Source organism: Anolis sagrei, chromosome 10, assembly GCF_037176765.1.
Source record: "Anolis sagrei isolate rAnoSag1 chromosome 10, rAnoSag1.mat, whole genome shotgun sequence".
Lineage (NCBI taxonomy): Eukaryota > Metazoa > Chordata > Lepidosauria > Squamata > Dactyloidae > Anolis > Anolis sagrei.
The window spans coordinates 25,087,278-25,101,174 of record NC_090030.1 but is presented as its reverse complement, the minus strand read 5'-3'; the positions used below and the strand labels follow the sequence as shown (position 1 = coordinate 25,101,174).

The 13,897-nt window shown below is 42.6% G+C and overlaps 1 protein-coding gene across 3 annotated transcripts in view; it reads left to right on the top strand.

The window, feature by feature from the left end:
* ARHGEF6 (Rac/Cdc42 guanine nucleotide exchange factor 6) overlaps positions 1-10,558 on the top strand; it is a 118,958-nt gene extending 108,400 nt beyond the window's left edge. The window contains exons 17-22 of one of the 3 annotated variants that reach the window (XM_060756427.2): positions 176-196; positions 1,307-1,400; positions 1,608-1,697; positions 3,960-4,059; positions 6,039-6,093; positions 9,490-10,558. In XM_060756427.2, coding sequence (XP_060612410.2) covers positions 176-196; positions 1,307-1,400; positions 1,608-1,697; positions 3,960-4,059; positions 6,039-6,093; positions 9,490-9,630 — 501 coding nt within the window. In that variant the 3' untranslated portion in view covers positions 9,631-10,558. The remainder of the gene's footprint in view (positions 1-175; positions 197-1,306; positions 1,401-1,607; positions 1,698-3,959; positions 4,060-6,038; positions 6,094-9,489) is intronic. The other 2 variants (XM_067471649.1, XM_067471650.1) reach the window with 2 other exon arrangements.
* Positions 10,559-13,897: the final 3,339 nt, after the last annotated feature.

Sequence of the window (13,897 nt, the reverse complement as noted above, 5' to 3'; positions counted from 1 at the left end):
AAAGTTTCCTGTGCAGAAAATGCACCAGAAAGCAATGGTGTCACTCTCTTAAACAGGGTTGGAGTATTTCAGAAACATTAGATAAGCAACCTTCAACCTATAGTAGAGTTCTTTGGCAAACATTGACCACCTCCCCTCATACTTGTCTCCTTTTTCTTTTCATATTCCTTCCTAGCGGATGTCTTACATCTTGAAGGTAAGCCTCAGCTTGCAACATTCTCTTCCTTTCTTAAATAAAAAAGAGGTGGAAATTCCACCTCATCCCACAAATAATATTTTCCTAAGTTAAGTTCAGATTTTGTTTTTGTTTTTTTAATAAATGTTTTTATTAAGCTTTTAAATGTACACATAAAAATCTTGGGGAGGGGAGGAAAAGAGGGGGGGGAGATGCTGGGGTGCACTCGCTCCTTCTAACATTCACTTCTGGTGCCATTCACCTCTTCTTTCAACCAGGGCGGGGGAAGGGGAGTGGGGGGGATAGTGGAGGTAAAGGGGGTAGAAGAACTTCCAGGTTGGTCTGTGCAGCTTGGTATGTGCAAATTCTCTTCGTAACTCGAACATTAGTCCGGGTTTTAATCTTCTTTAAGCAATGTTAATCATTCTTTACCTTTAAATCTTTATATTCTTAAAATAATTCAGGAACCTGTCCCAGTTCGTATTTTTTTCTTGTCATTATTGCTTGAAAGTCTTTGTGTCAATAAATCCATGTTCATCAGGTCATAAACCTTCAGAGTCCACTGCTCTAGTGTTGGTATTTCATTAGTTTTCCAAAGTTGCGCCAGTTTTATTCTGGCCGCTGTAGAGAGATGCAAGGATGGCATAATTACCTGTGGAGGGGAAATGCGAAGGGAGAGAGCAATTTTAAAAATCACTTTGTCCGTGACCCCCTCCTAAAAACTCTACCAAAAAACACCGCTATGGTTTTCACCTAACGAAGCCAGCCAAATTAGGGGAGTCCCGAGGGAAGACTGGTTAACGTACAAAGACATATTAAAAAACTCACCGCTAGGACCCACACTCAAATCCCAGGAAGAACTAAAAGTATATCATTCCAAGCTTTCATGGTTCCAATACCATCAGATTAAAGAAAGTTATAACTCAGATAAAAAACTAGGATTCGAAACTGAAGACACAGTATGTGAGAAAATCCTAAAGACGGACAGAAAACATATTAGGAAAGTATATCAACAATTACTCACTTGGGAAACAGTTCAGATTTTGTTTAACAACACATTCCTATCTTTGCTTCTTTGAAACTTCCTTCAGTTACCAATGGGCCTTAAGTCAGTTCTCTTTGTTTATGTAGGATTCCAGCAAGAGCCCAAAAACGATGAAGAAATTTCTTCCCAAGAGGAAAACGGAGAGGAAACCGTCCGATGAGGAATTTGTCATTAGGAAAAGTATGTCTTCCATCCCAAGAAACCTACGTATCCTCACTTTTTGTGTGCAAAAGTTTCCTGTGCAGAAAATGCTATTTTCGGTGCAAAATAATCCCGTGCGAATTTTGCATAGAATCAGTCCTGGATTGTGAAAATTTCACTTGAGCAATATGGATTTTTGAAGTACTTTCCAACCTTTTCGCTATTCAAAAGTTAATGTTTTTCCAGGTACTGCTGCCTTGGAGGAAGATGCGCAAATTCTCAAAGTGATTGAGGCTTATTGCACCGGCGCAAGCTTTCAGCAGACTTTGAGTTCAGGTTGGTGGCTTAAATGCATCAACTGTGTATGGTAGAAACTGAACATGGGGTGAGTTGTTGTTTATTTTTCTGGGCTGTATGGCCATGTTCGAGAAGCATTATCTCCTGTCTAGATCTAGGGAAGATCTAGACAGGAGATAATGACATTCACGCTCTCCCCAGATTCAAACTTCCGACCTGTTGGTCTTTTCTTTTTTATATATAATCATTAGGCCTGGGTAACAACGGAAAAATTTGTTTCCAAAATCGATTCGTTTTTTGGGGTTTTTTGCGTTTCGATATTTAAAATATTTCCGAAATTTTAATTTTAAAAAGTTCGATATTTACGAAATTTCGTAAATGGTAAAAAATTACAAAACAATAACGAATCGATTCGTTAATGGTGGACGCAACTGCGCAATACGCTAAAAAACCTCCAAATGGGACAGGGGGAACTTCTGAAGCTTAATTAAAGCAAAAACAACTATAAAACCCTTAGAAAACCAAAAACAACTATAAAACTTGCCCCAGACATGCGGAAATAATAACAAAACGACCTCAAAACGATAACGAAACGAATACAATAACAAAATACAAAACATTTATGAAACGATTTAAAAATTCGTGTTTTTTTTTTAAATTGCTCCAGACTGGTTCGTTATCGTTTTGTAATTGAAAAATTAACGAATTTTTTAATGAATTACGAAATTAACGAACGAAACCGCCCAGCCCTAATAATCATCTTTATTGAAAAACAGATTTTTTTTCCATTTTGTGCAGAGAAAAAATAGTGCAAAAAATAGTGCAAAAACAAACAAACAAATAAGAAATGAAAATAGGAAAAAGACAAATAGACAAATACAAAAAAAAAGAAAAAAAGTAGAGCTAAAAATAGGAGCAGAATGTTATGGCTCCTTTGTTGACTTCCTGAGTAACTTTCTGGTGGTTTTCCCTCTTCTTTCTTTCTTCTCTCATTCTTCAGTCTTGTTTTCTCTTCCCTTCATATTATTGTGTACCCATTTCTCTGTTTTAGGTAGTTTGTTACCTTTGTCCAGTCGGTCTCTTTTATTGGGGTCCCTTTATTTTTTGTTATTAAATATGTTAACCTGTCCATGTTTTTGATATCTACCACTTTTTCTATCCAATCGCTAATTTCTGGTATGTCTTCTTTTTTCCATAGTTTTGCATAGCAAATTCTCGCTGCTGTATTTAGCAGAAAGAGAATTTTATCTGTATTCTTCTCTATTTCTTGGTCTATTATTCCTAATAGGAATATTTCTGGTTCAAATGGAATTCTTATATTTAATATTTCCTGTACTGTCTTCTGTATATTTCTCCAATATATCTTAGCCTTGGTACACGACCACCACATATGGAAGTACGTAAATTCTATCTTTCCGCATTTCCAACATTTAATATTTATATTTTTATAACATTTTCCAAGTTTCTGGGGTGTCGTGTACCATCTATGTGCGACTTTAATCCAATTTTCTTTGAGATCAGTTGCTTGTGTGTATTTGATTTTTGTTTTCCATATTTCTTTCCGTTTTTCTTTTTTAATTGTTTTTCCCATAGTTTCTGATCATCTTCTCATATAGTTTTTTTCTCCTTCTGGTTCTGTATTCCATTGGTCTTCAGTCCTGCTAGCACAAGGGTTTAATCCATTGTGCCACCAGGAGCTCCAATAATAAAAAGGGCTGAAAAAACTCGGCTTATCTTCAAGTACATACGGTAGTTTGTTTTATTTTGATATGTAGCCAACTGCCCTTGGACTCTGGTGGGACAAAGCCCAGGGTTTTGAAAAGGTCCAGTGTCTGAAAACGGTCCTAGAAAGAGCAGGCCAAATGGTCACAAAGGAGATGGAGGAAGTGGAGGAGTGAAAACAGAACCTTCTTACTCAGTTCCTTCTCAACTCACTGAGAGTAAAACTGATAGTAATCTCAGGATGTGATTTGAGCTTTGGATAGGAAGCCCAAAATATGCTATCACTTCATCTGCCGTACCTTTCAGAGAAGCAGCTTCCTGGGTGAGGCGTAAACATCTTCTGAAGAGATGGAACAGAGAGACAAGCGTTTGTTGGAGATGTTGAGATGGTACATTAAAAAAAATTGCACCCAGATAGAGGAAGATATGTGGGGGTTTTGTCAAATGACGTCTCTTTTATTGCTAGTCCTTGACTCTTGAATTGAAGGCCAAGATGTAGGAAAATGCATGCTGTACTCAAGGGAAGGACTGAGATGTCTTTACATTCTTATTGTGAAAACATATTCTCCTTCCGCTCAGGTTCCCGTAAAGACTCCGTTGCCCAAGTCCTGCTTCCAGAAGAAGAGAAAATCATCATTGAGGAAACACGAAGCAACGGGCAAACCGTCACAGAAGAAAAGTGAGTTGAGTTGTGGTAAAAGTTCTGCTGGTTTCCAATAAATTTATTTATTTATTTATTTTATTAATCAATTTTATATACCGCCACTCCCCGAAGGCTCGGAGCGGTTTACAATATACATATGCGAAACATTACATTTAAAATCAAAGAAGAATTTCTATCAGCAAGATTCAAATGCCAGCCTAAATAAATAAGTTTTACAAGCTCTACGAAAAGATAGTAAGTCTCTGAGAGCTCGTGTTTCCGCTGACAAGGCAGTCCACAGGTAAGGAGCCACCACTGTGAGGGCTCCACGCCTAGTAGACATCAGGTGAAAGGTCCTAAAATTGGGAACTTCAAGGAGATTCTGATTGTCTGAACGGAGTGATCTCGGGGGTTGGTAGGGGGTGAGGCGATCCCTCAGGTACTCCGGCCCCAGGCCATATAAGACCTTAAAGTAGTGGTTCTCAACCTGGTGTCCCCAGATGTTTTTTGGCTTTCAACTCCCAGAAATCCTAACAGCTGGTAAACTGGCTGGGATTTCTGGGAGTTGTAGGCCAAAACATCTGGGGACCCCAGGTTGAGAACCACTGCCTTAAAGGTAAGAATCAGCGCTTTGAATCATAGAATCATAGAATCAAAGAGTTGGAAGAGACCTCGTGGGCCATCCAGTCCAACCCCCTGCCAAGAAGCAGGAATATTGCATTCAAATCACCCCTGACAGATGGCCATCCAGCCTCTGTTTAAAAGCTTCCAAAGAAGGAGCCTCCACCACACTCCGGGGCAGAGAGTTCCACTGCTGAACGGCTCTCACAGTCAGGAAGTTCTTCCTCATGAAGGTAATCTGGTGCTCGATCGGCAACCAGTGCAGTTGCTGCAAGATTGGAGTGATATAACACTTCTCTGGGACCCCTGCGAGAAACCAGGCAGCAGCATTTTGCACTAGTTTAAGTTTCCGGATCACCGATAAAGGCAAGCCTATGTAGACGGCATTACAGTAGTCCAACCTTGAGATGACCATAGCTTGGATCATTGTGGCCAGGTCATCCCTGGACAGATAGGGAGCCAGACACCTAGCCTGATGCAGATGGAAAAATACAACTCTGCTCGCAGCGGAGGCCTGGGCCTCCATCGTCAGCAGAGGGTCTAAAAGGATCCAGGGTAGGCAACCAGATCAATCCTCCATCCGGGCAACCCAACCAAAGGATCTCCGTCTTGCTGGATTGGTGAATCCAGCAAGACGGAGATCCTTTGGTTGGGTCGCCCAGACGGAGGAGTGATCCGGTTGCCTACCCTGGATGGCGGTTGCCTGCCCTGGCGGTTGCCTATCCTGCTGGCACGCAACCATCCAGTAACGCCCTCAAGGCATTGATGGAAATTATTGGGTATGGAGTCTGGTCGGCCTTCCATCCTCAGAATGAGTTGAGTGTCATCAGCATACTGATAGCACTCAAGTCCAAAACCTCGCACCAGTTGGGCAAGTGGTCGCATAGAGATGTTAAACAACAGGGGGAAAGGATAGCCCCCTGAGGGACCCCACATTCAAGGGGGACCCTCTTAGGAATGTGACCTTGTGAATCTGCAGGAGAAACGCTCCATTCATAAGACACCTCAGGTCTCTTGCCTGGGCTTAACTCGGGACCAGGAAAACTCTCATTCCCAGTGCCTGAAAAACCATTACCATCATGAACATCAGACAGTCACAGGCTGAACTACAACATTTAGCTGGTGCCAGGAAGACCTCGATGAAGGTGCCAAGTGAGCCTCTTTAGGGAGAGCTTTCTACAGAGCTTACCCCAAACAGCCCTTCAGACTCACCACATTTGGTCTAAGGCATAGGATGGTCTTCAAATCAAGAATGGGAGACTCAAGGACCAGATTTCTAGGCTAGATAGAGCCAAAGATCAAAGGGATGAGATTTTAGTTCACAGTTTTTGAAGTGCAAGGATTTATTTCCACTGTATGTTTATTATATTTGTACCATCTGCTTTTTTTTTTAGGAGCCTCGTGGACACTGTCTATGCACTGAAAGATGAGGTCAAGGAACTGAAGCAGGTAATCGAAAGTATCCCCAATATACCCAACAAAACCATTATGCACAAACCAGAATATTATAATGGGCACCAAATGACAGGATACCCAGATTTGGTTTGTTTCTAAATGAGCCATTCAGTATAGTTAGTTAAAGTACTGCAACAGGATTGAGAAGACTTGGGTGCAAATCCATGTTCAACTATAGCAGTGTTTCTCAACCTTCCTAATGCCGCGACCCCTTAATACAGTTCTTGATGTTGTGGTGACCCCCAACCATAAAATTATTTTTTTTGCTTCTGCATAACTGCTAATTTTTCTACTGTTATGAATTGTCACATAAATATCTGATATGCAGGATGTATGTTCATACACTGGACCAAATTTGACACAAATACTCGATACACCCAAATTTGAATACTGATGGGGTTGTGGGGAGGATTGATTTCGTCATTTGGGAATTGTAGTTGCTGGAATTTATAGTTTACCTACAATCAAAGAGCATCTGAACTCCACCAACAATGGAATTGAACCAATCTTGGAACACAGTACTCCCATGACCAACAGAAAATACCAGAAGGGTTTGGTGGCCATTGGCCTAGAGCTTTGGAGTTGTAGTTCACCTACATCCACAGAGCACTGTGAACTCAAATAATGATGGATCTGGACCACACTTGGCACGAATCCTCAATATGCCCAAATGTAAACACTGATGGTGTTTGGGGAAAATAGTAGGGCTGGGCAACCACAGAAAAATTTGTTTCTAAACTCGATTCGTTTTTAGGGGGTTTTTGCATTTCGTTTTTTAAAAGAATTCCGAAATTTTTCTTTAAAAAAGTTCGAAATATACGAAATTTCGTAAATTACGAAACAATTACGAAACAATTACGAATCGATTCATTAATGGCGGACACGATTGCGCAATACATTAAAAAACCCTTCAAATGGGACAGGGGGAACTTCTGAAGCTTCCCTCTCCCTCTGTTGTTGACTGTTGGTGTGATAATTTATTTTTTTTTATCACTGATAAAACAAACAACAACTATAAAACTTGCACCAGACATACGGAAATAATAACGAAACGATTTCGAAACGATTTCGAAACGATTTCGAAACGATTTCGAACCGATTACGAAACAATTACAAAACAATTACGAAATAAATTTAAAAATTCAATTAAGAGTCCGTAGAAGTTCACGTCTGGCCAGCAAGCGTGAAGCCAAAGGTCAGCGCAATGCTTTTATGTTTGGGAAAACTATTTAATGATGCAGCCGACAGGCAATCCCTGTCAGTCCAACGTTACTCTTCCCATGTTAACTTCTGTGGATTTACCTTGGCTTTTGGCAGCATGCCTCTGGCTTCTTGAGACTTGGATCTTGTTCCTGTTTGTACCTGTTTACCATGGACTCTTGTTTGACCGTTGCTTAGGGATTATGCTTCATGGTTTTGCTTTTGAATCTTGGGAAGTTTGCCTTTACATTTAAGACTCTGTTTTGCCTATGGAACTTTGCATTTCTATTTCTCTGTTTTGATATTGCTTTTTCTCAATAAACTACAAAACCTACAGTCCTGGTGAGAGCTGGTGTCTTGAGCAAGGTGAAAACTACCCTGAGTTGCAACAGTTTTGTTCCTGGGTTGTTGTAGGATTTTCCGGGCTATATGGCTATGTTCTAGAGCAGTGTTTCTCAACCTGGGGGTCGGGACCCCTGTGGGGGTCGCGAGGTGGTGTCAGAGGGGTCGCCAAAGACCATCAGAAAACACAGTGTTTTCTGTTGGTCATGGGGGTTCTGTGTGGAATGTTTGGTCCAATTCTATCGTTGGTGGGGTTCAGAATGTTATTTCATTGTGGGTGAACTATAGGTGCCAGCAACTACAACTCCCAAATGTCAAGGTCTATTTTCCTCAAACTCCTCCAGTGTTCACATTTGGGCATATTGAGTATTCATGCCAAGTTTGGTCCAGATCCATCATTGTTTCAATCCACAGTGTTCTCTGGATGTAGGTGAACTACAACTCCAAAACTCAAAGTCAATGCCCACCAAACCCTTCCAGTATTTTCTGTTGGTCATGGGAATTCTGTGTGCCAACTTTGATTCAATTCCATCACTGGTAGAGTTCAGAAGCCTCTTTTATTTTAGGTGAACTATAAATCCCAGCAACTCCAACACTCCCAAATGACAAAATCAATCCCCCCAACCCCACCAGTAATCAAATTTTGGTGTATTGGGCATTTGTGCATCCTGCATATCAGATATTTACATTACGATTCATAACCGTAGCAAAATTACAGTTATGAAGTAGCAACGAAAATAATGTTATGGTTGGGGGTCACCACCACATGAGGAACTGTACTAAGGGGTCGCGGTATTAGTAAGGTTGAGAACCACTGTTCTAGAGGCATTTTCTCCTGACGTTTCGCCTGCATTTATGGCAAGCATCCTCAGAGGTAGTGAGGTCTGTTGGAAGTAGGAAAATGGGTTTATATATTTATTTATTTATTTATTTGCTGCATTTGTTGACCGCCGTTCTCAGCCCTAGGGCGACTCACGGCGGTGTACAACATATAAAAGACAATTTACAATAAAGCATAACGAAAAATCAACATATCACTAATACACAATAATATAATTACACTAAATAATCCGCTCCATCTCATCGTAGAATCATAACCAATCTCATAATCCATATTCCGTTCCAGTTGTCATTACCAATTAATGTAGCACTCAGTTAAATGCCTTCTCAAATAGCCATGTCTTTAGGCTCTTACGGAAAGACATAAGGGAGGGCGCCTGTCTGATGTCAACAGGGAGGGTGTTCCACAGCCGGGGGGCCACCACCGAGAAGGCCCTCTCTCTCGTCCCCGCCAGACGTGCCTGTGAAGCAGGCGGGATCGAGAGAAGGGCCTCCCCAGACGATCTCAAGGCCCTCGTGGGCTCATAGGCCGAGATGCGGTCCGAAAGGTATTTTGGGCCGGAACCGTTTAGGGCTTTGTAGAATAACACCAGCACCTTAAATTGGGCCCGGTAGCAGATTGGCAGCCAGTGGAGCTGGAACAACAAGGGCGTTGTATGCTCCCTGCGTCCCGCTCCTGTTAGTAACATGGCTGCCGCGCGCTGGACTAGCTGGAGCTTCCGGGCCATCTTCAAGGGCAGCCCCACATAGAGAGCGTTGCAGTAGTCAAGGCGGGATGTGACCAGAGCGTGTACCACCGTGGCCAAGTCAGACTTCCCGAGGTACGGGCGCAGCTGGCGCACGAGCCTAAGCTGTGCAAATGCTCCCCTGGTCACCGCTGAAACCTGGGGAATATATCTGTGGAATGACCAGGGTGGGACAAAGGACTCTTGTCTGCTGGAGCTAGGTGTGAATGTTTCAACTTACCACCTTGATTAGTTTTGTTCCTTTCTCTTTGCTGTGCTGTAGGAGAATAAACGGATGCGGCAATGCTTGGAAGAAGAACTGAAGTCGAGGAAAGAATTGGAGAAGTTGGTTCGGCGGTTGCTGAAGCAGACGGATGAATGCGTTCGGGATGAAACCGTCCGGAGATCTTCGGTCCTGGCTTGATTTCTTAATGCCGGGTTGGACATGAAAGCAGGTATTCCTAGGAAGTCGGATCATAGCGTTGGATGCCTCTCGCTCTTTATATTTTTGTGTGCCTCTGTGTGTGCATTTTATTTGCTCCTGAGTTTGGTTTCCATTCGTTTGCCAGCAAGAAAGGAAGGACAACGGCTGCGCTCCTCTTTCGTTTGCCTCATTCAAGAAGTCCGTTTTCCACACCAGTGGTAACCAGTGATGGTTGCTTGATAACAAATATTCCACTTCCGCCCCTTTGAGTCATTCAAACTTCCGTGACTTCAGTGCACCTTCTTCTAGGAATATGGACTTTTGCTGTTCTGGGTGAAGATTGCAGAGTGGAAACTTCACAGGAAATGCAAAAAAAGAAAGAAAAGCTTTTCTCTGCCTTTCCTTTTTCCTTTTCTTGATTCTTTTCGATGCCTTTGACTTTATTTATTGATGGGGAGGGCGTGTGGGAAGGAATGGTTTCTTGAATCACAATCAGGTAAAAACCAAAGGTAATTTGCACTTCGTTTCTCAGATAATCAGGAAAATGTGTTCAGTTTCTCCCATCCTTAATAATAATAATAATAATAATAATAATAATAATAATAATAATAATAGACCTGCTGCAATATCTATTTCTATCCTCTTGAAATCAAGGGATGCTTTTTCCTTAGAATCATTCATTTTTATTCATTGGTAGACTTTGGCAGGTTGGATCCGAATTACGAGGGGCGTTCATTAAAGATTTTCCCCAGACCAACTTCATAGAATCATAGAATCAAAGAGTTGGAAGAGACCTCATGGGTCATCCAGTCCAACCCCCTGCCAAGAAGCAGGAATATTGCATTCAAATCACCCCTGACAGATGGCCATCCAGCCTCTATTTAAAAGCTTCCAAAAAAGGAGCCTCCACCACACTCCGGGGCAGAGAGTTCCACTGCTGAACGGCTCTCACAGTCAGGAAGTTCTTCCTCATGTTCAGATGGAATCTCCTTTCTTGTAGTTTGAAGCCATTGTTCCGTGTCCTAGTCTCCAAGGAAGCAGAAAACAAGCTTGCTCCCTCCTCCCTGTGGCTTTCTCTCACATATTTATACATGGCTATCATATCTCCTCTCAGCCTTCTCTTCTTCAGGCTAAACATGCCCAGTTCCCTAAGCTGCTCCTCATAGGGCTTGTTCTCCAGTCCCTTGATCATTTTAGTCGCCCTCCTCTGGACACATTCCAGCTTGTCAATATCTCTCTTGAATTGTGGTGCAGTGTTTGAAAGGCGTACTAGTCTCCAGGGAAGCAGAAAACAAGCTTGCTCCCTCCTCCCTATGACTTCCTCTCATGTGGCAATCGTGTCTCCTCTAAGCCTTCTCTTCTTCAGGCTAAACATGCCCAGCTCCTTAAGCCGCTCCTCATAGGGCTTGTTCTCCAGACCCTTGATCATTTTAGTTGCCCTCCTCTGGACACATTCCAGCTTGTCAATATCTCTCTTGTGCCCAGAATTGGACACAATATTCCAGGTGTGGTCTAATAGAGGGGTAGCATTACTTCCCTAGGTCTAGACACTATGCTCCGATTGATGCAGGCCAAAATCCCATTGGCTTTTTTTGCCACCACATCACATTGTTGGCTCATGTTTAACTTGTTGTCCACAAGGACTCCAAGATCTTCTTCACACGTACTGCTCTCGAGCCAGCCATTGTCCCCCATTCTGTATCTTTGCATTTCGTTTTTCCTGCCAAAGTGGAGTATCTTGCATTTGTCATCGTTGAACTTCATTTTGTTAGTTTTGGCCAATCATCTCTCTAATCTGTCAAGATCGTTTTGAATCCTGCTCCTGTCCTCTGGAGTATTGGCTATCCCTCCCAATTTGGTGTCGTCTGCAAACTTGATGATCCTGCCTTCTAGCTCTTCATCAAAGTCATTAATAAAGATCCTGAACAGGACTGGGCCCAGGACGGAACCCTGCTTGTGGCACTCCACTCATCACTTCTTTCCAGGATGAAGAGGAAGCATTGGGGAGAATCACCCTCTGGGTTCGTCCATTTAACCAATTCCAGATCCACCTCACCGTAGCTTTGCCTAGCCCACATTGGGCTAGTTTCCTTGCCAGAAGGTCATGGGGGACCTTGTCGAAGGCCTTACTGAAATCCAGGTATGCTACATCCACGGCATTCCCCGCATCTACCCAGCTTGTAACTCTATCTTTAATGAACACCCCTCATCATCCATCCATCCATCGATAAGAACTCATCCAGTCCGTTAAGATTCAGTCCTTGTTTGTGTTACTCTTTCAACCAAGTATTTGAAGAATATTTTGGAAAGACTCACAAACAAACAACCTCCATGTTTAGTGCCCAGAATTGGTTTTCAAGAGATTAAGTTAAATACTCTTAGAGGAGATCCTGTTATGGTAGAATGTGTGAAATATATCAGATGTTTTCATTTGCGTGCCGAATTTTGCACAAGCGAACCGGATGAATGTTCACTCGTCTTCCCTTCAAATAAGGAATTATAGCTGTTTCACTGTGTACAGAGGGCCCTCGTTTGCATTCTGTAGTTGAAAAGGACATATTCGTTAAACTGAACAATATGCAAATAGTTTGCTGTGAGTTGTCGAAGGCTTTCATGGCTGGAATCACTAGGTTCTTGTGGGTTTTTTCGGGCTATAGGGCCATGTTCTAGAGGCATTTCTCCTGACGTTTCGCCTGCATCTATGGCAAGCATCCTCAGAGGTAGTGAGGTCTGTTGGAATTAGGACAATGGGTTTATATATCTGTGGAATGGCTGGGGTGGGGCAAAGAGCTCTTCTCTGCTGGAGCTAGGTGTGAATGTTTCAACTGACCACCTTCATTAGCATCACCAAACGTAGCGCCCAAACACGCATCAAGGAACATGAAAGGCACTGCAGACTACTTCAACCAGAGAAGTCAGCCATAGCAGAGCACCTGATGAACCAGCCTGGACACAGCATATTATTTGAGAACACAGAAATGCTGGACCACACCAGCAACCACCATGTCAGACTAGACAGAGAAGCCATTGAAATCCACAAGCATGTGGACAATTTCAACAGAAAGGAAGAAACCATGAAAATGAACAAAAATCTGGCTACCAGTATTAAAAAAACTCTAAAATTACAACAGCAAAACAGCAGAGAGGAAACAACCAGGCACATCTTAACACCTCTCAACAAAAGATTTTCCCAGGCTCAGCCAGGCCTTCAAATGCTAATGAAGGTGGTCAGTTGAAACATTCACACCTAGCTCCAGCAGGGAAGAGGTCTTTGCCCCACCCCAGCCATTCCACAGATATATAAACCCATTTTCCTAGTTCCAACAGACCTCACTACCTCTGAGGATGCTTGCCATAGATGCAGGCGAAACGTCAGGAGAAATGCCTCTAGAACATGGCCCTATAGCCCGAAAAACCCACAAGAACCTGGATTGCTGTGAACATGGCCTGTCTGGCCATGTTCCAGAAGCTTTCTCTCCTGACGTTTCGCCCACATCTATGGCAAGCATCCTCAGAGCTTGTGACGTCTGTTGGAAACTAGGCAAGTGAGGTTGATATATCTGTGGCAGAGGTTCTCAACCTTCCTAATGCCACGACCCTTTAGTACAGTTCCTCTTGTTGTGGTGACCACCCAACCATAAAATTATTTTTGTTGCTACTTCATAACTGTAATTTTGCTACTGTTATGAATCGTAATGTAAATATCTGATATGCAGGATGTATTTTCATTCACTGGACCAAATTTGCCACAAATACCTGATACGCCCAAATTTGGATACTGGTGGGGTTGGGGGGATTGATTTTGTCATTTGGGAGTTGTAGTTGCTGGGATTTATAGTCAATTCCATTGTTGGTGGAGCATTCTGAACTCCACCAACAATGGAATTGAACCAAACATGGCACACAGAACTCCCATGACCAACAGGAAATACTGGAAGGGTTTGATGGGCATTGACCTTGAGTTTTGGAGTTGTAGTTCACCTATAGCCGAGAGCACTGTGGACTTAAACAATGATGGATCTGGACCAAACTTGGCATGAATACTCAATATGCCCAAATGTGAACACTGGTGGAGTTTGGGGGAAATAGCCCTTGACATTTGGGAGTTTTAATTGCTGGGATTAATAGTTCGCCTACAATCATAGAATCATAGAATCAAAGAGTTGGAAGAGACCTCATGGGCCATCCAGTCCAACCCCATTCTGCCAAGAAGCAGGAATATTGCATTCAAATCACCCCTAACAGATGGCCATCCAGCCTCTGTTTA